The following is a 26,425-nucleotide window of genomic DNA, read 5'->3' as shown; positions in this document are numbered from 1 at the left end:
TAACTTTTTAAATAAAATGTCAATGTTGCTAAATTGTAAAATAAACTTTTACATTTTACCGTCTCTATCTAAAAACTTTTACTTGAAATTTTAATGCAAATTATTAATTTAAAGTAGACTTAATCTCACAATCAGAGCGCCAGGACATCCTAAGATATAAAAAGCGCGCTCGCGAATGATAGTAGAAACAACATTTATTGTCATACATATATACATGTCATATTCTCATTAGAGTTTAATATAGTTGTTGCTAGAGACGAATGAATTTAATTCAATCAGTTTCTAAAGACCAATAAACCCCGAATTCAGTCAATTTTTAACATGGACCCTTCAAGTATCCTGATACGTTTATCTATTAACTGCGCGATAATAAAATAAACCAATGGAAACTTCAAAAAGCTTACTAGTTGGAAATATGTTAAAACGATAATTTTATCGCTTTATGAACAATAAAAAAAAAAGATTATAAACGTTGCATCACATCTGAAATCGTTTTCAGCGTGATTATCTACTTCTCAAATACTTTTTCGTAATTTAATTTATTTTTCAGACGTAACTACATTTATTGTCATAAAAATGTCTCAATATTTACAGCAAAGTACTGGCGTTTTCGATACCTCGCGCTTCAAATCACGTTCGTCTTATCCTTGAACAAAAATTAATCTGAAAAAAAAAAAAAGATTTTAATATCGATTATACGATCGTAATTCCACCGTGTGCATCTTTCAGCAATGAAAATTCGTTGTAATTATACGATTCCACTCGTTCGCGGAAAAGTGTTTGTTTCAGTTGCGAATTAAAGTCATCAAGACGATCACAGTGAGAGTGATGCAACATAATCCTGATGACGTAGCACCGTTTTGGCCGTTTAATTGCGTCGGTGCGGAATGTGCTGGAGCTGGTGCCGGGGCCGGTGCCGGGGCTGCGGCCGGAAACGCGGAAGAGATTCTCGACTTGTTTGCGACATTCGACGACGTGCTCGACGAATTTCCTCTAGTCATCGGCGTGGTGTAGCCGACACTTTTCGAGGTCAAGTCTGATTTTGCTTTGTCGAGCACGTAGTGCTTCTTCCCTTTCTTCTCCGGCTGCTTGCGCCAGGTATGCTTCTCGATTAATTGAATATTTTGCGTCGGGGCCGTCGTCGGTTTAGATATCTGCAGTTCTGTAAATCCATTTTTGAACCGACGAGACAATTATTTTTCATTTATGCAAACGTTTATTCCTACTGTACCTTGTAATCTTATGGACCCTTCTGCTTTGCCGAAAGCGTTTTCAGCTGAACACGTGTAAGTGCCGAAGTCAGATTTGTCAAGGCGTCTGATAGTAAGATTTAGCTGATATGCATAGTCGTTGATGGTTACTTCCGATATATTATGCTTCTCACCGGCGAGCAGTTTGATTCCTGAAATAAGTATCTTTAGAGATAGTCCAGCGTTTTGTGCAAATGGAACGAAAGCCGGTGTTTTTCTCACCATTATTTCTATACCATGTATTGAGAGCTTTTGGCGAGGACTCGACGTAACACTGAAGGAGAACGTCGCTGTCAACGGGCGCCGCTACTAACTGGTTCGAGACTTTAATCAGCGGTTTGACTTTAACGAGAAAGATGCAATTAGCGCAAATTGGTTGTGCAAAAGTTACTACTACATAACGGGACGCATTCGCTTACAACGGACGTTGACGTAATATCTTTTGCTGACCGACGGCGGCACTCCGTTCGACGCGATGCAGAGGTAAGATCCCATCTCCTGTCGCTGAATGGCCCGCAGATCAAGCTGCTCGCCCTCAAACGTACGCGCTGCTTTAACATTTTCGACGTGATAAAGGATGAGAGATCCAGATATCTTACAGACACTCTCAATTTTCTCACTAACATCCTTATCCGTACCGACCGATTATTTCTCAAATATCACTCCTCCTTTGTGCGAAGAATATGCTACGTCATCTATCCGCGTGGTTTTTCTTTAAAAAAATAAAATAAAATGAAATAAAATAAATAGAACGCGAGCTCGAAATCATTGCGTATTAAGAGAGTTAGAGCCTCTCGAGACAACAATAAAATCGGGACTGTAATGGGTTCGGCGCAGAGAAGACGGAGTCATTCTGGCGGGATGAAGATACGGTGGCGGCGTAACACTCGCGACGCAATGTACACCCTGGATATTGCAATCGAGTATACGCGAGTCGATAGAAGGGGCGAAGAGGAAATATATGTAAAGTCAACATCCATCACTCACAGTCAGGAAGGCTAATCGGATGGCTGCTTTTCCGCGGGACACCAACGGCGGGGGTTCACCCCGTCGTTCTTTTAAAACTGATCCGCCCGCGGGAGAATATTTCATCTCGAAAATCACACGGGAGCAGAATTGCGAATCAATTAAAGATTAATCACCGAATGCGGTTTTTTTTATCTATTTAGTCAGTTAGTTATTATAATTGTTACTCGAATCTCGGCAATATTGACGCGCTCCGCGTTTTCATTCCTTGAAACAATAATTAAATTTTTTTTTTTAGTATTTAAAATCGTGACTGACGTTCATCTCGCTCTCGTGCGATAATGTAGGGATCATCGTTTAATTAACAACTAATCAAATCGAGCACGGATTTCTATTGTTATCCGCGTATTGTACCTTTCAGGCTGATAATGATCGCATAATTAACGCGCTCCTGTCAACGCTAATTATTTTGCGTTTCACGTACGTGGACTAAAAAAATATACATTATTAAATATTTTTTCTCCTTGAAAATTTTTTCACACGAGTCGGAGAAAATGAAAAAAGACGTTTTTATTTCGTATTTTATATGAATTTTTCTTTCTATTCTTTTTGATGCGCTTTGTTTCATCTCTCTGCATGTTAAAGTATCATAAGAACTATTTAGCAACGTACTTCGCTTAACGCTGTTCTCATTCCTCAGCGTGATGTTTCGGCCATCCTCTCGTCGCCAGATCACCAACGGCTCCGGATTGCCGGTTGCTCGACACCGCAACAGCAGATCGCCGTTTTCCCTGGCGGTCAGCATATCCGCGGTGTTATCCAGGTCCATGATATCGGGCGGTATAACAACCTTCATGTAACCAGTCTGCGCGTAAAATTTGCACTCGTTATTATTCAAGAAGAGGCTACCAATCTCGTCAGCGATTAAACGTTGTACTTTACAGAATTGAATTAATTTGAAAATCAGCGTAAAAAGAATAAAAAAAAAAAGAAACATCTAGCTTTAACACATTCGAGGCATTCAAATCGGTAATATACATTTTATTAAATTATAATACTTGATATCATTCCGTTAAAAATTTAAGTAGATATTTCTGTAAATTTAGCTGCCTTTGTCCTTTCATTTGCCGGTTCGAAAATTGAAGAAATGGAAAAAAAAAAAAAAATTCTGCTCCAACTAACTTAATAAAAAATAATTTACTTTGCGACCCGAGTGTTCTCTTCGTTCCTCGTTTTGTGGAGACGTACGCGGCGCGTATACGTTGCATTCACGCGGCATTTGCGTTGTACAGAGGGTTGCAACGACATATCCTCCCCTATTCGGCGGCAACGTAGAACGTGATAGAGAACGGCGGTGACTACTGTCGCGCTAATGTTCAACGGCTCTACTGACCTGGCTCCTCATAGGATCCGTATTAACTTGACACATGTACGTGCCGGAGTCGTTCGGCTGAACGTTAGTCACGTGCAGCTTCCATGTGTTATGGCCGTTGTGAGTGACGGACAAGCGAGGGTTGTGCGCTACCATGTGCGTGTGAATGGCCAAAATCGCACGCGAGTCCGACTTTATCCAGGCAACCTGCGCGTGACGTGACAAAGGTGCTCATTGCGTCCATATAGAGACGGAGACCAACACATTTAGGCACGCAACAATGATTGAAATAGTAATAATAAAGCGTATCGCGCACCTGATTAACTAACTCCTGCGTAACCAATCTCTAACGTCTAACAAATATGTTCCATATAAGTAATCATCAGTATTTTCGCTAATGTTGCGGTAACCAATACGTTGTACAAATATTTTTTGGCCATTTCTTTTTACTTTTTTTTTTTGTATAAACGTCAATCGTATCGTATCGAATATCGAAATGTTTCCAGCGTATCACTGGCGATATTTGAAAAATATACATTTAATTTTGTTCGTAAATAATCGCCAATATTTTATATTGGCATTCACGCAGCAAGTCATAAATGTATATTCGAGTAATTGATAAGTAAAAAGATCGATAGGGACTTTTCTACGAAAGTCAAATACTTTTGATAATAAACCCGTCTTTAAATTCAATTACTACGTCTTAAAACTATGTTGCGAGTACAGAGAACTTAATTAAAAAATTATACTTAAAGCACCGATACGCTTTATACATCGAGTAATATTTCTTTAAATTATATATGTAATAATTTTATATAATATTTGCCAATTAAAAAAAAATAAAAAAAAATAAAAAAATAGTAACATCAATAAAAACTCTTGATAGTTGACGTAAGAATGAGTAACAAGATAATGAATATACGTAAGCGCTTCAAAAAAGTGACTTGCGTGGTTGTAGTAAGATTTTGTTACGCGACAATGAAAAAAAAAAAAAAAAAGAAATATGCTATAAAGATAAATAACGTGGGATACGCCGTGAAAAAGATTTTTGCTCTTTCTCAAGGGAAGAGATCGAGTCAACGAAAAGCGCCAACTCTTCATTAGTACGGTGCCGAGATGGTGCTTAAAAAGCATCACGATGCCTGTGAAAGGCGCTTATCGGTATTCATACCGAAACGCTGGCGCGGCATTGGGGGGTTTGCACTCTCAAATTCCGCTCGGGTTTACGCTGCTACAACCCTATTTCGCGCTCACGGTCTCCTTCTCCCGTGGCTTGGGTCGGCAGCCCGATCTGTCATATTTCAGACAGCGGCGAAGCCATTGAGCGGGATAAAAAGGGCTTTTAAACCACGGACAAAAGCCCGTGTCGCCGCGCTTCGATCGGCAATGGAAATTTAAATATGTAATAGACTGTATGCAGTATTGTATAATACGTTAAGTGTGCACGAATGCGTAAAAGAAAAGGGGGATATCTACCTGTTGGAAAACAAAGCACTCGCTGCGACAGCCCACCCTCGCCGGAATCTCCGTGTGATCCTTCGCGGATCAAGAGCAATCGGCCAGGTGTCCCTACAGAGTATAGATATCCGATACGTCTGACGCCGGGCGCGGTTTACATGACATTGCGTCTCAGGGTGTTGCATTTACGAAGGTATTACGTGGCATTCAGCTACTAAGTTTAGATGTATTTAGATATCCACGTGAAATACAGAAGTGACATACAAGATAATATTGCATTTCCTAGATTTATCATATTTACATACGCATTTGCAAAAGGATATTCTTTTTTTTCTTTTCTTTTTTTATTTTTTTATTTTTTTTTGAGGAAAAGGGGGTTTCTTTTTTAGTTTTCGTTTAATATAGTATTGAGGCCTAATCAATTCGTAACGCTACGCGAATCTAATTACAAGGCCGGGCTTCCCGTCGAGATATATAGCATCGGAGGTTTCAGATACGGCTGCACCGATTATTACATGGGACTGCGGTAAAGGGTTAAATTTCTGAGATTAGATGTCACAAGATGCACGAGATGTGTAACGCGACGATGAGTTCCGGGCGGCTGGCAAATTAAACGGTTTCTGATGCAGGTACGTTAACGCGGGAACAAACGCATTTTTACAGCCCGCTGTTGCAAATTTGGTTTTGTTTTTCTTTTATTATTGCGCAAATAATTTTCTGTCTTTTTGCTCTGCGTGCGCAAAAAGTAAGGTACGGGCAGATTGTAAAAAGGAGTAAAAAAAATAAAAGTAAAAGGCACGTAAAAGTGCATAGTGGGCATGATTGAACAAAGCGGAGGAAGAGAGGGGAAAAAAAAAAATCAGCGTGGAAAGATAATATCTTGTATGCGCACACGTGAGATTTCTTTCTGCGTCAACAATACATCTAAACGAGAGGGGAAATGAAACAAGAAGGTAAATGTTATCAGAGTAACTGATCGGAAATTTAACAGAGTTGAGATTAAAGTGTCTGACTTGGCAAAACACACGTGATCGCAACGGCGTTAAAAAAGTGCGTAGAATACGTATGGAAAGCCTCATTCATTTTCCGGCTTTCTTTTTATTTTAATTATTTATTGGAGACGTTAGAGTTGCATTTATTGGGATAATTTAAAATAAAAAAGCTGGGCCGGTTGTCGGGATAAATGACGCCTGTTCCTGATAGTTTTCCACCTGATCGCTCTCTGGTTCGAGTACATGGGACGTATAAACGGCGTAGCAAAGTCAGCACGAGTTTCACGGGGAAAAAAGGTGGGCGAAAAGGAGGAGAAGCGTCGACGGTAAAAATCAGGGCTATTCAGCGACGCTATATTAGCGGATCTGATTTATATCCTTTCTTCCGTCGTTTCCTTTCTCTTTTCGGTGAGGAAAGAGAGGCGGAGAAGTCGAGCCGCGAGCGACAAGACGGGCGGGCATCTTCACGAGCACGCTCCGACGGTGTTAGAAACGCGATAGAAACGATTGTCGCGATCTGAGCACGCAATCAAAACTTGGACTTCTTCTCGGAAGTGAATTACTTCGCGACCAGGGTCCGTCCCAGAAGAGATTCAGGCGCCCGCGTACGGACCGAACGAACGCTGTACACAAGTTGGCGATTGTAGATACACCGAGAGCGTTTTCCGCATTAAATCGCGGTCAATGTTGACACGGGGGTAACAATCGCGAAGAACAAGCGACCTGGCGGACACAGCAGCTAAATTGCTAACAAAAATTGATAGGGAAAAAGAAACGTGCAAATATTACTCTCAGGAGCAACGACGATAAATGTGGAATCAATATATATCCTTCAATCAAAATTTTTATGCAGCTTTCAATCAGCGATAAAAAAAATTAAATTTCTCGCGAGTGTAATCATATTAAGTAATCTGAATTATTCAGCTAATTTTATGTGCGCTTGAACGGAACCTCGATCTGGGGTTACCATCCGGAATATTTAATTATTAAAGTTAAAAAATGATGATAAACGATAATGTAATACTAAGGAGAAAAAAAAATTTATTTGTACTTAATTTATCTGTAAGTTTGTCGTTAACGTTTAATTTATCTCAAGCATATTTGTAAAACTAAATTTTAAAGACCCCGCGCGATAAAATTTTTATCTCCTGTAATGAATTTCTTAACATTTAGTCTTGGCGTGTTTGCAATCGTTACAGTATATTGTGGAATGTTGTATGGGTAAATGAAAAATAACGCGTATGGTTAGACTGATCGAAATAGATACCTAGTTTTGATAGGAAAACAATGTTTCCCGTTGTTTCAATACGTTCTTTTAGGTTTGTCTTTCTGTCTTTGGAAAATACATCAAATACCTCGAGGTTCGCTTGATTTGCATCGCTTCGCTATGCAGATCTCAAGGAAAACATCTCGACATTTGTAGTGTCGCTCGCGGCTTTTCCCTTAGGAGTTTAAGAAAGAACGATCAAAAAATACGATCGCACGATCTGACATTTTTACGAGAGTCAGGTTTACCTTTTTATGCGCAAAGGTACCTTTCGATGTGACGTACCTAATATTTCGCTAATAGCTGAAATACCCGGTGTCGCATCCGATAAAATTGGTCTTTCGCCAAACAAATAAGCAGAAATTGATTATTAGAGAACATAATTTTAAAGTAAATGAAATATCAAATTCTAGGTACACGTTGCTTCGTAATTGAGTTGGCGAAATGACCATGACTCGAACGATGGCACGCGCCGGTAATATTCGCAGTCAACAATCGGGCGGGTTAATATACACAGTTCGACGTGATTACTTGGCAATACAATCCGTCTAGGCTGCATCCGGTAATATTAAGCAAAAATACGATCCGGGCCACCCTACTTACTATTTCGAGCGGTGGCCCTAATCGACTAGCTAATTACAAAACGCGCGCGAGCGGCACGAGTACATTTACCTTGTAAGACTGGAGATGATTAACGACGCAGGTGAAGGAGACGTCGCGACCTTGGGTGACCGTGTGATTTTCCAAGAGCGCCAGAAATTCGGGCAGGACCTCGGACTTGGGCGGCGTTTGTCCTGAATTATGCAATTAGCAATTATGCGCCGGCGATTACGGGTAAAACGATCGGCGAAGTTAATCCTTAATTAGCCCGCCGCGCGGCCAACTTGCCGGCGCCGCGTCGATACGAATATGATGTATGAACTGCGCGTTTAGGGAAATTTCTGGATAAGCCCGAATACAAGAATGGCCATCACCTTTTTGCGCGCCGCGCAAGCGAAATTTAATCTAGATTACTTGCGCATGTAACGAGCGACCATGTCACCGCGCGATAATCATAATTCTTTCCGTACGTCGCGATTATATCGCTCGTGACCTAAAAAGAGCGTTAATCTTTTTTTTTTTTTTAGTTAGACAGACGAAAATTAATTTATCTTTTAATTCTTTCTTTTAATTATTCGACAAACGCGTATATAATATATATTTATAATATATAGTAAGTGTCGTATTTGAATTGTTCAATATGTATTTAAAATTTATTATGCGATAGACGGAACAGTTAACGCGTCGTATAATGGGGTGTTGATTAGCCGCGTCAAATTGTTATGGACTCCGCAAAGCTTTGCACGTCACGATATTTATCCCTTGCGTTTTCGCGTGGCGGATGCCAATTCGACGTCACATTTCACGCAGGGTCGATCATTCTCGCCATAACAAGACGAAATAGGTGAAACAGGAAAAAAAAAAAGAAAGAAAAAAAAGACATTCTTCCCATATCCTTTTCGGTTAACTTGACTTAAAGCGATCACGCAAGCACAAAGGAAAGGGGAGAAAGTTTCGCGAGAAACGGAGTGTTTATTAATCATGTGGAACACGGTTGAGCGAAAGTTCGCTGACTTGTGGAGTAATCATCATCTATCATGATCTATCGCGTGGAAAGCTTACCCTAAAGAGCGAGTAATATTTTTGTTAGCCCGCACGTGCGAATCGAGTGCTTGACGATCTATGCACGATTATGATTCGTACCTACAATACTGTACAATAAGAACGTCATTTCAAATTTAAAAGCAATTATCAAGTATTAAACAAATAAGAAAATTAAAACCTAACATCTACATTAATTAATGTGCTTTGCAGATTAAATTTAGAAAAAATAACGAGCCCGTTTAAATTTTCTTTTTCTTGTTTTTTTTTATTTATTTATTTATTTTTTTAATTAAGTGTATTATTTAAATTTTTACGAGTTTAACATTAAGGATTTAATTTTTCCATGAAAATTTCGCAATTTACAGTTAAGCGATAAACGAACAACGGTAATAAATAAATAACATATATATACAGAACGCGGGTTCGTTTCGTTCGCTGAAGACGGAAAAGGGAATTGGCGAAACGCGCAACTTTGCAATTCTTGCTTCTTTTAAGCGGCGATTCTTTTTAAGCTCTCGCGGAAACGCGAAAGGTTAGCGATAGCGACGTCTTCGGAGAAGAATTCTATTTGATTCTTACCGTAACTGGGACAAAGAAAGGCGGCGTAAAAGTAACGGGCACGATACCAGTCGCGGCGATCCCCGTGTAGAAGGGAAGGAGGGAATTCTGTCATTTCGTGCGGATTAAAAACTTGTAACTTTTGCTTCTCCTTGCAACTACCTCGGACAATTTTCCCCCCTTTTTTTCTGTTTCTCACAGGGATCTGCGCGCGTCACGGAAATGCTTACCTTGCCAAAGCGGTATATTCGACTCTTACCAAGACTAACGTGGAAGAAGGCGACAATAAGGGCGCACAGGGCCAAGTTCCGCGATGCCATGCCATAGGGTAAGCCATACGCCATACGTACTGTAACAAGAAAACCAATAAAAATTACTCCAAATATTATTATATTAAGTGTATACGTTTATACACATACATCGTCACAAATCTAATTCATCTACAAAAAAAAAGAAAAAAAAAAAAAGAATTGTAATTATTAGAATTTTCATAAAATAAATATACGCATAATAATTATAGTATATCTCGCGTGAGACGTACGCAAGGGAGTTGTTACGGCGAGACAACTAAAGTGAGAGAAGAGGCAGGTCGAGGTTGAGCCTGAAATCGTGAATTTCGCGACATCGTCGACGCGTGCTCGGAACGAGGATACGGAACGGAGGTGCCCGAGGGGGAGGAGAGAGGGTCAACCCCGAATCGCGTGAATATTAACTCGACAGTTGGTCGCCACATAAACGCCAACCCCCTGATATATCTCGCATTCGCCCGTCGCCGACCGGCCAGCACCGCAATAATACTCTCAAATGGCAGTGCCATACACCCTCTCGCGATACGCACGCCCCACGTCTCGGGGGTGCACGTGCGCGCGGATGCGTGCACCATCTCCGTACGTATATGTATGTAACGATCGTACTCTGTCGGGCCAAATGAAAGTTTCCCTCACTTCAAAGCTCGCAAACGCTCTTTATGATTTCAGCCAGCCTTGCCCTCACATTTGCAAACAATCTCTCACATTATATTTCATACGAAAATTTTTGATAGGAAATGCACACGTGCGTTTTATCGCATCAATTAAATATATATGATACGTACATATTGAGATGTAAAATGTAACGCACCGTTATAAAAAGATTACGATTGTCGTAATATTATCCAAATCAATGCAACAAACGAATTTCAAAACGGAAGCCTTTAATAAATCAATATAACAATATCCCAAATTTATATGCGATTAATAAATACTGCAATACGGAATTAATTCACAATTATACATCCATTTAATTGAATCGCGGCCATTAGTCATTGCAGTCAATTGTTACTGATTGGAGTCATTAATCCATCGATCCATTTCACACGAGCGATGTCTCGTGTGAATCTCGATGATCAAAAATTTCAAAAATAATCCCACCAGTCCTAATACCGTACGACGTAATTGGATTAACAAAGTTTTGGCTAATTAAGGCGCGATAGGTCATTTGGAACTGTACAATTAAAATTTAGTACCCATAACATGTTATTCATATTGAAAAGCTAAATTTAACAACATGCAAGTATATTATTAATAAATGATCGAATATCGCGGCTTTTCATTATTCCAATTATTCAATATAAACGTTACTCCACGCTGCCCATACGCGGACAGATGAACAAACAAATGTTTACACTTATAAAAAAAAAAAGAAAATTTTAACCGCCAATGCAAAGTAAGAATGTTAAGATAAAAAAATTTTTTAAGATAAAAAGTTCGAAATCAATGTTACAAAACAATAAGTTGCGTTCGCCAATGATACAACGTTGAATCCTGTAAAAGCTTTAGCGCGAGTGCACGTTTAGCATGCACGAGGATATCGTTATAAATGCGAAAGTGGAATCGCATATTACGAGAAAGGGCGGTAAACGTCGAATATCTCTTTGAGAGACCGATCAGTGGTCAGGATATCAAAAGCTCTTTTGACTACAACAATGCAGGTACCTAGCGTTCTAGTATGCGCGCAAGCACATTCAACTATTTCCTTCCAATGAATAATCAAGCGTATCCGTTAACGTCTAATATAAATTCAAAATTATAGATGTAAATATAATTTATTTGAGAGTACATACCTAAAGGGTTAGGTTCACACACACGCAATACGATACGAAAATTTTAACACAGTTATTTATAGCTACAATTAATTAATCACTGTAAAGATTAAATCCTATAATTTTTAATTACTGCGCGGGTATGCGTGTAATCACGCATAGTATCTACATGCGTAATTTTTAGTCACTTTAATGCTGAGTTTTACGAAAAGTTTTACGAAGAAAGAAGACACGAAAGAAAAATGTTGAGAAAAAAATATTCTACGTAAAAATATTCTATAATTTAACGGTATAGGTTTTAAAGAAACTTGATACTATTTTAGGAGTTCTCGAAGTATGGGGAAAGTTGATAATTGGAAAGTCGATATGGGTCCGCATTATTAGATTTACATAGCGAAAATGTTCGTTGCGCGTGTATTAATGCATATGTGAAAAATTATATAGTGATTCGTAGACATACTTAAAGTTGAAATGTTCTTCTACATTTACGACTTACAATCTAGATCATATGCGGACAAACCTTTTAAAATAAAATTAATAAAATATTCATACGTACGCTATTTAAATTTGTTGCTTATTATAAAAGAGTTTAGTTAAAATTATGTTCCTCAAGTTTTACAGACATTTCTTTCTCAGTCTTATTTTAATCAAATTAAATTACAAGTATTAGCGACTGCGAGATGTTCCCGATCGAGAAGGAAATGCAAAGTCGAGAGACGAAGGGTATAACTTTCGCCTTTTATCTCTTCCGTTTTCTTTCGCTATATTTCGTAATCTCGTTTCTGTTTCCCCATCCCGACGTTTTACTACGGTCGATTTCTAAGGCGCGCGGAGGAAAAGTAAAAGCCCGGCGCATCATCCGTTCGGTTTATCACGTTTATTTTATTTGCCAACAAAACTATTACTTACGCAACTGCTCAACGCAATTCTCACGTGCACTTGGCGAGCGCTTTTCTTCTCTGAAAACCTCTCCGTTTTGCATGCGGCTAATCATTTCAAGTGAGAGTCTACCGCTGGTCTATTTTTTTCCCGATATCTAACCGCGAAGAGAAGCAAACATCCAGAGTTCTACGAGAAGATCGCTCTTCGTTGAATTTCAACCCTTCCACCAGAATAGAATATGTTCTGTCTTAACCGCAAGATAAATTAAACCATATGCTATTTTGCGAGGCAAATAGTTGACTGACTTTTACATATTAATCCTCGTTTAACACAATTAAATTATTATTTTACTAATTTAAAATAATTTTTCAAGTCTTTTTTTTTTTCTTTTTTTAATTATAGAGATTGCACAGCACGCGCGTCATTACATTTGTTCATACATTAGTTGTTACTAATTTCTTTGAGATAATTACGGAAATTGCAATCGACTGATTTAATCGACAAACATCGCGACGTATTCACATAGATACAGATTCCTGATAGATCAAAGTTTGACATAGTGAGTAATCGTATCTCTCTCTCTCTCTTATGTTAGACACGCACTTCTGATAACAGACAGAAATGTATCAAGTTGTCAATCTCATTACTTGAATTGTCGAGTATCCAAATACCGCGGGCCTCGGCAGACGATTCGACTAATTACAAATATACAATTTCAAGCGTTAATTTTTAAAAAAGTCCATCAATATTACCCGCGAGTGAAACAGTGATAAATGCATTTTCTTGAATCATCCGCCGGAACAGTTTCGCGTATCGCAACAAAGAAATTTGATCAATCATTCCTTCGACGTCTGTGAATGGGAGATTTATCGACTCCTTTCCCTTCATCGAAAGTGATGTATATCACTTTATTGAAAAAAAAAAAAGAAAGAAAGAAAGAAAAAAAGATAGAAAAGTACTTTCTTTTTTCTCAATAAAATTTCCAAATGTAGAAACTAGCGTACGCGTCCGTTTGCTTTATTTGATCCGAAAGAAGGGCAAGTTTCTGTTGTTCTCTCTTTTACACCCGTCGCGTTTTTCTACTTCTTCGCCTTCCTTTCTCCTAGTCTCTCGATCGATCGTAACTTTCGTTAATGTAACAGAGTTCGGAAATAGTGATTGATTATTGATAAGGTGCGCGTTGTGAATCTCTAGGAGGTGACTCAAGGGATTTTCATAACCGCGGTTACTGCTGGCACAGTACGCGCTTGTCGACGGTATAAATTGCAAAAGGGTTTAATGGGGATTTGTCGTACCGTTCGATTCAATTTCTCAAAGGTTGTAAAAAGGATAAACCTTTTTTATTATTTTTCAAATCTTTTTTCGTCATAAATTAAATCTCTCTTATTCCACGACAACTCACTTTCGTGTCAAATTGTAAGGAGATGCGAAATAATTGCGGAAAGATGTTTGTTACCTGTCATGATTTTTTTCTTTTACTTTTTTTACGATCCGATAATTAAAATAAATAACGAATCTTTACACGCGCGACTGATTTCATGCATTTAAGAGATCGAATTCCACGTATCTACCTTTCTGTTTTTCTCTCTCCCTCGTTCTAGCAAACTTTTGTACAATAACCACACATTCGCCGTAATACTGTAACAACCGAACCAGCACATCGCGGCATATTAAATTTCTTCGTTAACTATGCATTGTACTACCGATTATAGAACCTGTTATAATTATGAAGGTAATTATAATGTCTCGTTTCCGATCCAATACACGACTTATAATAGAGATGTGCATAGAATTCTCGTGACGCTCTCTCGTTAAATAATTTAAACAGCTGACAAAAAGAAAATAGTAATGCACATGTCATAGCGCGTGAAACTGAATATATCCTAACCATAAACAATACATATTTGATAATGCTTAATTAATTTTCGTGTATTTCACTTATTTGGAAATGTAGAGATTTGAATAAAGAATAACCCAACGAAATATATGTGCGACAAAAATGTACAAAATTCATATTAATTTAACGTTGCAAGCAAAAATCGGATTTTCTCTTAACGTGCCATTCGTATGTCTCTAATAAAAAGTACAACTATAACTAAAACAACAAATATAATTTTATTAACAAATGGCACTTCTCGCATTTATATTATTTAATTAGAGATAAATTAAAATGCTTTTTCTTTTTTTTTTAATTTCTTACACAAAAATGCATAAAATTATAGCGTATGCAAAATTATGTACAGTAATTTTACAGTTACGAGAAAGACTTATGGTACAAAAAAATATTAATGTCTGTGTGCGCGTGACGTTACGTTACTATCACCGAATAAAATACGCCGAAAGGTCGACTAACAAATATCGTGAAAAATTCAGGGGTTAAAGCGAATCTCGATAATGCCATGCCACTGCGAGACGTAATAAAATCGCGACGTCATATGCACCGCGGAAAAAAAAAAAAAATTTGCCATCCGAAGTGGACTCCTACTTCGAACATTGCCAGTGTCGAATTCGTGATCTCTAAATTTCTCTCCACGTTTAGGCGAATTTGCCGGCGAACTTTCCCGTCCTCGGCCGAGCTTAAAATAAATATTCTCTCACGATATCGCCGCGCGAGTTACTTTGCTAATTACGTTACAAGGAAAGTTCCTATAAAAGAAGTTATATGTCCGTCTGCCTTCACCAGTTTTCCCGAAGTCAGAGACACCCTCTCCGTTCTCCCTTTCGCTTCCTCTCACAGTTCTTATACTGTTAAACTTAATTTACTATCTCTTATTGCCTAACTTTTGTCAGCAGGATATCTCCGCTCGGTTTTCGTGTCGTTCGCGGAACAAATCGTAACAAGTCGTGCCAGTGATACTTCCGTTCTACAGAATGTACCAGACAAGGTAAATTGTACTATTATATACCCACCGAACTCCTTAGTGCAAGCGTGCTGGTAATAATATGTACGAATATTTAACGTCTTTTCCGCGTCACGACCCTACTAACGCTATGCATTGTCTCTGCCGGACACGCGTGTCACTCACCAAAGAATAAATCCGAAATCGTTAACAGTGATACACGTCACTCTTCGGTCATACGATATTACAAAAATTAAAATATTGGTCGTTATCTCGATATAGTCATGATCGTATAATTTACGCAAAGTGCATCTCTCATTAAATTATATATATAATTATAATTGTATATATAAAAAAAAAAAAAACTTCTCTAACCCGCTTTGAAAATAACTTCTCGTTCTGGAAACATGAATTTCCACAGTCGTTAGGGCGTCATAGTCTTTCCACCAACTATTCCCGCTTTACTAGGATAGATTATACGTATTTGTCAAACCTCTTAGACACTTTACGTCACGCCATTCATATGCGGTTGACCATCGCCCAAGGCGACATGAGAGAAGGCGTCAGAACGACGTGTGAACGCGACGTGAGGAACTCGAATTGCTTTTCTTGTCCTCCTTTTCTCATCTCTCTCTCTCTCTCTCTCTCTCTCTTTCTCTTTAGATTGCCTATACGCCTAACGTGACAACCTTAGATGCAAAAGACACTATGAAATAACGATCGACTATCGATGAACGCGAAACGCCGTCGTCGTTGTCGCATGAGCAACGTTAGGTTTCGAAGAGAATTCGCTCGCACGATGAAACTTGAGGATTGTGGTTCAAACTGTCTGCGAAGTTTTGGGAGGCACCTTAACACACTCTCTTTCTCTCCACATCTCTGAGATGAGGATGCCGTTCTCCAGTCCCCGTCTAACTTCCCCCAGGCTACTCCCCCGCGGATTCTTTCGTCGCGATTCTCGGTTACGTTTAGGGTATCGATCTCCAAAAAAAATGGCAAAAGTATCAGAGTATCGGTTTAGAAAAGAGGCGATATTCACTTACGCGGTTCTATCAACCGCTAAATCGTGTTGAGTCGAGCCACGGGAAATGAGACGAGCGATGGAATCTGCATCGTTGATACAATACCCTAGTCACGCGATAGAATATCAGTGCAAAAATATCAACTCGATAATTACAACAATTATTTTGTTTCTTTAATTTAAATTACCATTACCAAAGAAAGAAAAAAAAAATTTTATACAAAAATTAAATTGTAGTAAGAAAGATTTTTTTTAGTAATTACAAAACGAGTAAAATGTTAATGCTAAAATATAAACGAGCGTGTACGCAAATCTCGCGTGGATTTGGATAATTAAATATTCGTTAACCCTACTGCGTCGTAGTTGATCTGTCGGAAAGTGTAATTCCACGTCGAAACTGCAACGGGTGCAACCGTGTGCTAACGATCAACATTATCCGGCGACAAATCGGGTCACTCGAGGAAAAAAGGCTACATTCGTAAAGAGGCTTAGCGACGATAAGTTGGCGCCGCCACAGCACTTTGCAACATCGGGGGATACATTCCCTTCGTTGCGGGGCCCGCTCCGTTACGGAGTTCGGCAGTATTCAAACGTCAAGTGGTAGCTCGCCCCGACGTTTTATGTGTATATGTGTCTGTCTCGCTGATCCCTCGGTAATACGGCGTGATGGATTTGCAGCGAAAAGCGAGAGAAACGAGAATAGGTGAGGAGGCCGCGAGAGCTCCGAAGCTCTCGTGAAGAATTAGGAGCACAAAACGAGAAAAGAACGAGACTCATAGGCCGCGACGTTCGCTATGACGAGTCTCCTTCCTCGGTGTACGAAAGAGTCTTGCGAAAAATGTTGCTATGGCTATATCAGAATCGTAATCTATCGCGTTTTTCAATATTTCCCCCAAGTATAAAGGAAAATAACAAATTTTTTTACGGGGATTTAAAATAAATATTTTAATACTTGATACGTTTCTCGTGTAATATATGAATATAGAGAGTAAAATCTATAAATATTCTCCACGTAAAGATTACTAATCGCAGAAACTGACTCTCGTTAGTCGACAGCTAGTTCGTTATATTCGTTACATAAAACAATTATCCGCCACCTACGTAAATCTGTACCGCGTAACTTGATTGTCAGCTTGGGTGCCTGAAGAATTGCGGCAGTAGTAATATCAACGTCGCGCGAGGCACGAACGCCACTCTCCCAGCTGATCTTTGTTGCGTATCTATTTCGCCCGCTACCTCTACGCAGTTTAGCGCGTTGTAAAATGTAAAAAATAAGAAAAGAAAAGGAGAGAAAGAGATAATAAAAGTGTGCGGAAGAGAAAAGATTGGCGAACGGTGAACAGTGAAATTAAAAGGATATGCAATGCAACTGACACGAGAGAAACATTGTGCTAGCTGGGGTAACACTCCCGTGGCTCGACGAGAATCGATACATGATTTCCGTACCTTCATCCGTTCGCGGAGTAACGAACAATCGGTTCCGTGGTGAGAGAGTACGAATCGAAGAATTGGAGAATTTGTTACTTCTCCCAGACGCCGCACAAAGCGGATTCGATAGGATTGTGGTGAAACGGAGGAATTGGCGTTCGCGCGAGTAACCTAATGCCGAATCGAAAGAGAAGGAGAAAGTAACGCGAAGCAGAGGCGAAGGAAAAGTTTTCTCGCAGTAACTAGACTTTAAACGAATTATTGCGCCATGAAGAAAATATTTGCTAATCAAAGAACTTTAGCCGCCAATTACAATTGGAGACGTTAATTAATTATAATAATTTCTATATGATAATTAGAACTGAGATCTTTCAAAAAATAGCGCACGCGAGGCGTGCGCGTGGTTCGTTCTAGTTGTATAAAAAAAAAAAAAAAGTCGGTCTTAATGATTATCGTACAATAGCTCGGTGCTAATTATTTTCATAATGGTTGCGGAATCTTTCTCCGTGACGAATTTATCTATGACGCGAGAATTGAATTCTCGAGACGGACAACTGGCTAATTCGCGTCTCGCCGTGATTGCATCTTAATGCCGCATCCAACGCCGCGAACGGATCGTTTTCCGAGATACACGCGATGGGTGGTGATGATGCTCGCGACGACGACGGTGGGTGATGACGGACGGAAGGTGCATAAATGAGAGAAAGAGAGAGCGAGAGAAAGAGAGAGAGAGAGAGAGAGAGAGAGTGCTCGAGAGACGTCGAGTTACGCGCTAAAAGCGGAACCAACACAGGAAGCTCATTAAGTTGCACCCCGCGGGCTGGGTGCACACACAGAGATACAGCAGATGCCCCTTTTCATCGCCGCGCGTCTATCCCGTCCATTTGCACCCTCTTTTGACTACCTGTCTCACTCGACCCTCTTGTGTTATCTACCGTGCCCACACATTGCATTCTTCATACGCGTTACGTTGTCCGTTAGGCGTCATCGAGAAAAAAAAAAAAAAAAAAAAAAAAATATGATAATGAAGATAACGCTCGAGGCTCGACATTGAATCTTTACGCGATGCAACACGTTTCCCGCAGATCTGCCTTTACGAGTTCGCAATCATTATCATAAAAAAAACTTGTCCAACAACGTAAAAGAAAATATAAATATGCATTCGCAGAATAAAGTTAAAAATGAAAAATATATCCGGTATTATAATACTGCTTTGCGACAATGCAAAACAATAATTTTACCATTATGACGAAAATATATAGATTTGGACGATTGCCGAATCGCAGAGTATTATTAAACAACGAATAATTAAATTATAAATAATGAAATTATGTATTTAATTTATCACGATGCATAGGAGTAGGATTATTTTATACCGGGACACATGAATTTGTCATTGCGTAAATGATAATTTTCAAATAAAGCAAAATTAAATTAAAAATCTCATGAAACTTTCCACACACGCCCATAGTAATTAACTAAATGCACGACATCAGGCATATGTGAGCCGCTCTATCTAATATTTGTTTAATGTTGGATGAAAATCGGCGAAGGAATCATCCCGCGCTAATACGAACATCCGAGGAAGAGATCCGCTTTCGCGGATCGTCTATGTCGAATAAATATCGATCGATTTAGGCAGAGTACCCGTTAGTTCGTCACGGGATAACTGAATCGGTTTGCGCGAAGGGAGATTACCCCGATTTTGGTGAGAGAACGAGAGAGAAAGGGATTTGCTCGCGGGGCTCGGGAAGGGAAAGCGGGCACGCACCCCGTATCCGAAATGTGCGGGAAATCGTTGTACGATTTCACGTTTTGTCGGGAATGCGCGAGCGAGATATACGCGAAGCTCCGAGTTATATTACGAGAGTTATTCTATTTATTAACGCGGTAATAGCAAATGCGCGGTAGATATGATCCCATTAAGCGTTTTGCAACGCGCATCGAAAGACGAATTGGCGAGGAGCGTACGAGCGAGGAAGGAAGAGAGGGAAGGAAAAAGGGAATTCAACGATTCGATCTAAGCGAGCGAATTCGCGATTGAAAATGAATGGTGCGCGAGCCAGTTACGGCGGACTGAATTAAAATAAATTCGCGTGCCGCATTACCGAGTCGTTAATTTTTTATCTTCGATAGCGCGGGATACGCCGGGATACCGATTAAACGCGTTTCTCTTTGTGCGCCGCTTGTACAACATTATAACGTTCCTCCTCCATTCGAGAGGCAATCGCGCTAATTACGTTATGGCGATAATAAGAAACATCACGCGATACAATTTTAATTAGCACAAAGATGTTTCGAGCATATTACTCGGGCGGGAATACGCCGTTCTTAATACGCGCGACTAATTCAAATGAATTACGTCGCAGATATTAAATCTTGCCCCTAAACGAGAAGCGATTCTGCTCAAGCCGCCGACTTTAGACGGATAAACTTAAGCGTGCGCGTTCGCCGGTTCTCATAAAAGTATGAAACTCCTCTTTTACGTGATTCGTAACGACATATTACTCGCTGTTAATTAATAAATAACAGGAAAACCGAAGGAGGCAGGGTTGTTACCGCGACATAATCCCGTGGTATTGTCGTACGCCTAATGTAAAATTAATTTTTATATTTGTCACGTTAGCCATTTTTGTTAATCCGTCGGATTTACCGACAACGTGATACAATGCCGTAACTGGCAGTAGTTTCGATTGTCACGGCGGCGTTATCGAGATAACGTGGTACCCGAAGCCACCTGATGCTACGTTCAAATTATATGTATCAGATAGCCATAGTATTTTATATGGTGTATTTATGAATGCGAGTGCAACATTTCGTTAGTGTTGGATCGCAGCCGATTGCAAATTTGCTATCTATATTATGGGCAAACATCGTTTTTTTTTCCCTTTTTTTTTTTCTCTTTTTTCGGCGTTTTGCAAGTATCAATAATATAGAAAAATTTGCAGAAAAACTCGCAAATAAAACGACGCGTAATGGTAACAATGTTGCTCGCCGACGTATTTTAAATATAAATAGTTGGCGGAGAAGATTTATGCGAGACAGTTGCCCCACTGCCCAGGAAATGGACTTGGTCCGCATCCCTTCGCAAATTCCCCTCAATATTCCTAGATTCTTTCGTGTCCCGAGTTCAAACGCATTATCACGAAATTTATTCATTTTTAACAATGTATTTCTTTTTCTTTTTTTTTTTAATATTTTTATTTAAATTCTCTGCCGCGACACCGTTGTCGAAAAATGTCAATTGCAATATCGAATATTTTATAAACTCGCGACGCGAGTGATTTCATTACGATGCAAAAATTAACACACTCGTGATACGAATTGTGCTCCCGACGCGTAATTTAATGTTAACGACTCGGTTTTACCTTTATATCTGTTGCATATCGAATCGTATGCAATCGGCGTTAATTAAAGGGATTAGTCTCAAACAGCCGCATTTAACATTTAAACAGCGCGAATGAAAAACGCGCGAATTCCATACTTCGTATCGTATAGTATAAATGAAAATTAAAGCATTATTCATACATGCATCTCTAATGTTCTCGAAACGTTGCACGCGAGCTACGAGACGGACGTATTCATTTACTTAAAGTGCAAGTCTATCGGGTAATATCGTACGATCCATACGTGAGGCAGCGTTATGCAATTTATATTTTTCAAAAAGAGAAAAAGAGAGACGGAGAAGGTGAGAGATATCCTACGTACATCGTCGTACTTCTTCGCGGTGATTTTCAGCGAACGTGAAAGCGGAGTACGCGACACGCTTAAAAAATACATCGTGTAAGAACGACGTAGAATTATACAACTTAATTTTACATTTACTTAATTGGGATCATTAAAAAAAAAAAAAAAATTTAGTACCTTATATTGTAATAAAATTATATTATAAAATGATACACTTTCACGTGTATATCCGTTTAATTTTGCGGCGAGATTAAATCGCAGCGCCGCATTGACAAAGTGCCTCCGTAGTGACGATTCTTCGTGCTTGACCCTTACCCGCTTAACGACCGGAACGTGCACAGGATGTGCGAAGGGGAATGCGAAAATAACTTTTGCATTTCCAAATGCACGAAAGCGGAAAGATCGGCCACGAAGGGGGGGAGGGGGAGGGGGAGGAGGGGAAGAGTTATGGTACGGAGGAGAGCGGTCGCGGTAATTACTACCGTTCGTTTCGGCAGAACGAATTACTCCTCGCTTCCGTACTCAATGGCTCATCGGTATCGGGAAATGTAACCAATAACATAGATCTACCGGTGAACGGTATCATCAGTCAGTCAGTCCACCTGGTGCGGGCGCACGGCATGTTTATTACGAGGCGCGGGCGCGGGCGCGAGCGCGTTTGCGCGTCGACGGAACAAATACCTCCGCCGAAAACGAAAAGCCACTCTACCCCAAAACCCGTCCATTTACCCCTGTCCTTCACTTTCGTCGCCTCTTCACCCGCCCGCATTTTCGTGCCCGCTTTGCCGCTGCTCGCGAAACGTTACGCGGAATGAACCGCGAAAAGAGGTCAATATCTCGGTGCCGAAAAGTCCCTTTCTGAAGGAAATTATTCGTACAAAAGTGGGTAGTTAAATTTTACATTTTAAAATGCATCTCGTTACCGAGTTACAAAATTAGAAAGTTAATCTTTTTTTTTTCTTTTCTTTTACTTTATTTTTAAACGCGCAGTTTGTTTACTTTTGGAAATATCGAAAGGCACTCTTATGCACGTATGTGCATAATGTGCGTGTTGTACAAAGCGCGCTAGGAACGTGACAAGAATGTTGCAAGGGAAGCCGACAAGGATGAAAAAAATAAGGCAGTTTAATTCGAAGCTTTCGAGAGGGATCATACTTGTATATACATATATAAAATTCTACATGATTTTCACATGCATGCATAGGAATGTGACAAACTCTCGTCGCGTTGTTACCATTTTTTGTGATCTCCATTCAGGGGAAAATTTTCAAGCATATTTCCGATAAAATGCAATAACGCGTGTCTATCCGCGTATATTTAAACGCGTGTATTCCAGCAATTTATCTGTCGAAAATTGATCCTGTCGAAAATCCTCGTCGATAAAAAAAAAACACACACACGCGCACGCGATCAACGGTTAAAAAAATATAAATTTAAAGATTTGTGTTTATTTAAATATTTATTTAGATTACGCGAAATCGAAAAACTAAAACTGAGATCGTTAAGAAGCCGTTTATTAACACCGTTCATACGTCTCTATTCGATTTTTACGTAGACAATTACATGGAATTATTTGAGATAAATGTAACCTGGGGTATCCTATTGATTCATCAAGCTTTGTTTATTCAAGATTTTTACGAACGTCCCCTATCTCTAATTCTACATCTCTACGTGTGTCTTGTGTGACACGACTCTTATTCCCCTCGAGGAATTTTTCAGTTTTCCTCCCATCATCTCGGGAAGGGAGAGCCGCGCTTTTCCCTCCTACTTCAGAAGTTAAACAAACGGTTTATATGAAGTATCGGTACCTCTAGCCAAGCACACACTTCCAACAAAGTTCTCCATTGACGGTATAAGCAATTTGTTTTGTCGAGCAGAACTTGCCGATACCGATATATACGGGCCGAGTTCTCGGCGAAATGCTACAGCGGTTTGGACATACTTCTTCCAACAATAAAATAACCAAAGATGCACAGCCGCTGCATTGTAGCGCATTTTCATTCAGATCTATTACAACGTGGGAACATGTATCCTGTAGCAAGCAAGCCAATTTAAAGAGTCGCGCGGCAGTTACGCGAAAAATAAATGTAATAAATGGCAGTAATCTCTCGTCTATATACAAAAAAAATTGTAAAAAATATTTAAAAAAAATAATCGCGCGGTAGATTTATGTCATAAAATCTCGTGAAAAATTTATTAAACTATACGAATGCTCTCGTTAATCGTCCGATCTTATCCTCGCTTTTTTTTTTTTTTTTCACAGCAAACAACGCGAGCTACTTTTTGTACGCTAATCGATTGTGCGAGCGGGCGGAGAAAATCCCGTACGCGTGTGGGCAAATCCGGAAAATTGTGTTCTGATCGCCCGCCGGAAAATAAGATATCTGTTCCGCGCGCATACAAAGAGAACGACACTTTCTATGCATGGAAAAATGGACAGAATCTTATTTCCATTTCCCAGGGCATGCCTATCCGCGAGAGATTCACGCGGGAAACGAACTCGTAAGTTCACCGATTTGCAATCTTAATCAAGTTGGCGTGGGTATCGGGCAGGGTTTTGTTTTTAATTTTATTATTTTATTAATTTCTTTTTTCTTTACCTATTTGATTTAATTAAGAACAATTTCTTTTTCTTTAAATCTTAATCGCGATCGAGGGTTCATCTCGCGCCTGCACGAGGTTTCTTCCCGACAAATAATTAAAGGCCGACAAAAGGGCGCCGTTTAATAATTCATGAGCAAGCTTCAGCGAGTATTTTAAAGCGAGGTAATGCTACACATATACGCCTTGTCGACTGGTACGATTCTCGCCCTCATCCGCTTTACCCTCTTTCCGTTCAGAAAGACGTGCGCTCGCTGCGTTTCCTTTCCACGTACCCCATCTTCCCTCGATCTCGCGGCAATGCCCGAATTTTGAACATTAGTTTGCGAACCATTTAGCACAACTACTCCACGACCTCGTCCGTCTCTTTCTCTCTCTCTATGAAAGCGGTAGTTCGAATCACACAGCCTCCGCATATATCGCACGCTCCTCCTCTCTATTTCTCTCTCACTTACATATAGATTTAACCGCAACATTCTCGCTACCGACACGGTATAGTCATTGTACATTAAGCCTGGCAATGCGCGTGGTATCCCTTCCTCCCTTCCTCCGTTTTCTTCCCGATGGATACGACAGCTTCAACAGCAGTAATTCCGCCGAGAAATTACTTTCTTGCAATTCGCGAGATCCGCCGGCACTCTTATACATAGAGCATGCGGCATACCATCTTGGATGATTTTAAAATTTGCCAAGTATATTTCGCAGAAATATCTCCAAACTAATTACTTATTCGCGAAGAGGCGGCAGCGATAAATTCGATTCGATCTAACACGGATTTCTTTTTTTTTTTTAGACAGGCGGTCAATTTTGATAATTTTTAAAGTTTCTTTATTTTTTTTTTGTTTTTTCTCACGAAATCTAGTTAACTTTGCCGCGCATACAAATCAATTACATCAAGCGCTCTCTTTTCATTATCTTTCGCTCTTTTCAAGCCCGTTAAGTCAGTTATAACGCCTACGTAACGATCGTTTTACGCAACACTAAATCTAAATTTGCTTTTCTTAAAGGACTATTACTTTAGAATGCAGCGATAACAGAATTTGTGGCCGGGAGGGTTTTCCAATAACGAAATCAGGTAAATCTCTGGGATATAAGAGTAAATGTTTAGCTATAAATTAGATCCTCCTGCTTCTCAGAATGTAACTAGATGATGCACTTACGTCAGAAAACGTTATATGTATAACAAAAATAACATTTAATCGTTCTATTTAAAAAATAATCGGATTATTCAATAATACAAAAAATTAATAAAATTACATTAATGCATGCAACAGTTACGTGTCGTCTAACTCACCTCCGATAGTGCAAAGCTCGATGAATTTAATTAAGATACCGAATGCGCAAAGTGTCGAATTCTCGGCGAAAAGAACAAGATTTCAACCACCAGAAGGATCCTCGTTCTTCCCACAAAGAGATTTCATTTCGATCGCGGATAATTTCGCTCTCTCTCTCTTTCTCTCTCTCTCTCTCTCTGATTATTGTCGCTGAGAGATTCGCACGCGGGGCAATTTTCGAACTCCAAGTATGCGTGCTTGATTTGATCCCGTGTACAATTCCCCGGACCTCTCTCGTTCGAGAAGCCGCGTCCGGCGTCCGCGGCTTCCGGTCAAAGCTCCCCGCGGTACCGAATTAATCTCAAACCGAAGTTCGGCAGTTCGCCCGGCAGACTCTCCCTCCCCTCCACATTCCCCATCGCCCTCGATCGCGGTTTCGTCTTGCGAAACGCGATATTACTTGCGAAAACGGATATAACGACGAGAGAAAACAATATTGCCGAACCGGCGTGAAACATTCGTCAGCACCATGCAAGTTTCACGTTAGATAAAAAGCTATTGACATTTCTATCCAGTTTTCTAAACGCGGTCGAAGGGCTTCGCTCAAAGGCTAATTGTAAGAGTATACCGAAGACAACAACCAAATATAAAAATTAAATTTTATTCCACCATAAGTAGCAAGTAGTGAAATTTTGCCGCGGTTTCGAAAATGGCGCTCGCTTTCTCAACGCGAAGAAAACCTAACCTCCGCCGGGGAGGGAAGAAAAAAAAAAAAAACTTGTGCGGATTATAAATACGAAGAAGTACTTAAAGTGACATTATCGAAAACTTGCCCGGTCAGAGATCAAATAGTGACGACGCGTCTTCTTGACGAGGCGTCCCGGGATACGTAATCTCGGCACGAAATTTGGCGCCAAGTAGGGAAACGCGACGGTTTGGAAGTTGGAATTAAGTTGACTTGTGACTTACCTCGGGCACACACGCACGACCAAGTTCAGCAACGCAGCGGGTCGGAAGTCAGCGATGCAGCGATTTCCAAGGACATAGCTGTTGAACACCGCTACCAGCGTCGAATGGAATGGTATACACTGCCGATCTCGCGCGT

The 26,425-nt window shown here is 39.9% G+C and overlaps 1 protein-coding gene across 2 annotated transcripts; it reads right to left on the bottom strand.

The window, feature by feature from the left end:
- Positions 1-161: 161 nt before the first annotated feature.
- Positions 162-26,425, bottom strand: LOC139105344 (lachesin). Of its 2 annotated transcripts, none has more exons than XM_070661389.1 (9): positions 26,290-26,425; positions 9,767-9,856; positions 7,978-8,099; positions 3,610-3,795; positions 2,889-3,081; positions 1,670-1,801; positions 1,473-1,592; positions 1,232-1,402; positions 162-1,162 (listed from the first exon to the last, which is right to left on the bottom strand). In XM_070661389.1, the coding sequence occupies exons 2-9, from the start codon at positions 9,849-9,851 to the stop codon at positions 786-788; spliced, it is 1,386 nt and encodes a 461-aa protein (XP_070517490.1). In that variant the 5' UTR covers positions 9,852-9,856; positions 26,290-26,425; the 3' UTR covers positions 162-785. The 2 variants fall into 2 exon arrangements, with proteins under 2 accessions (XP_070517490.1, XP_070517491.1); XM_070661390.1 differs by having other exon boundaries at positions 1,670-1,798.

This window comes from Cardiocondyla obscurior, linkage group LG09 (assembly GCF_019399895.1).
Source record: "Cardiocondyla obscurior isolate alpha-2009 linkage group LG09, Cobs3.1, whole genome shotgun sequence".
Classification (NCBI taxonomy): domain Eukaryota; kingdom Metazoa; phylum Arthropoda; class Insecta; order Hymenoptera; family Formicidae; genus Cardiocondyla; species Cardiocondyla obscurior.
The sequence above is the reverse complement of the archived record's forward strand: the minus strand, read 5'-3'. Positions and strand labels throughout refer to the sequence as shown.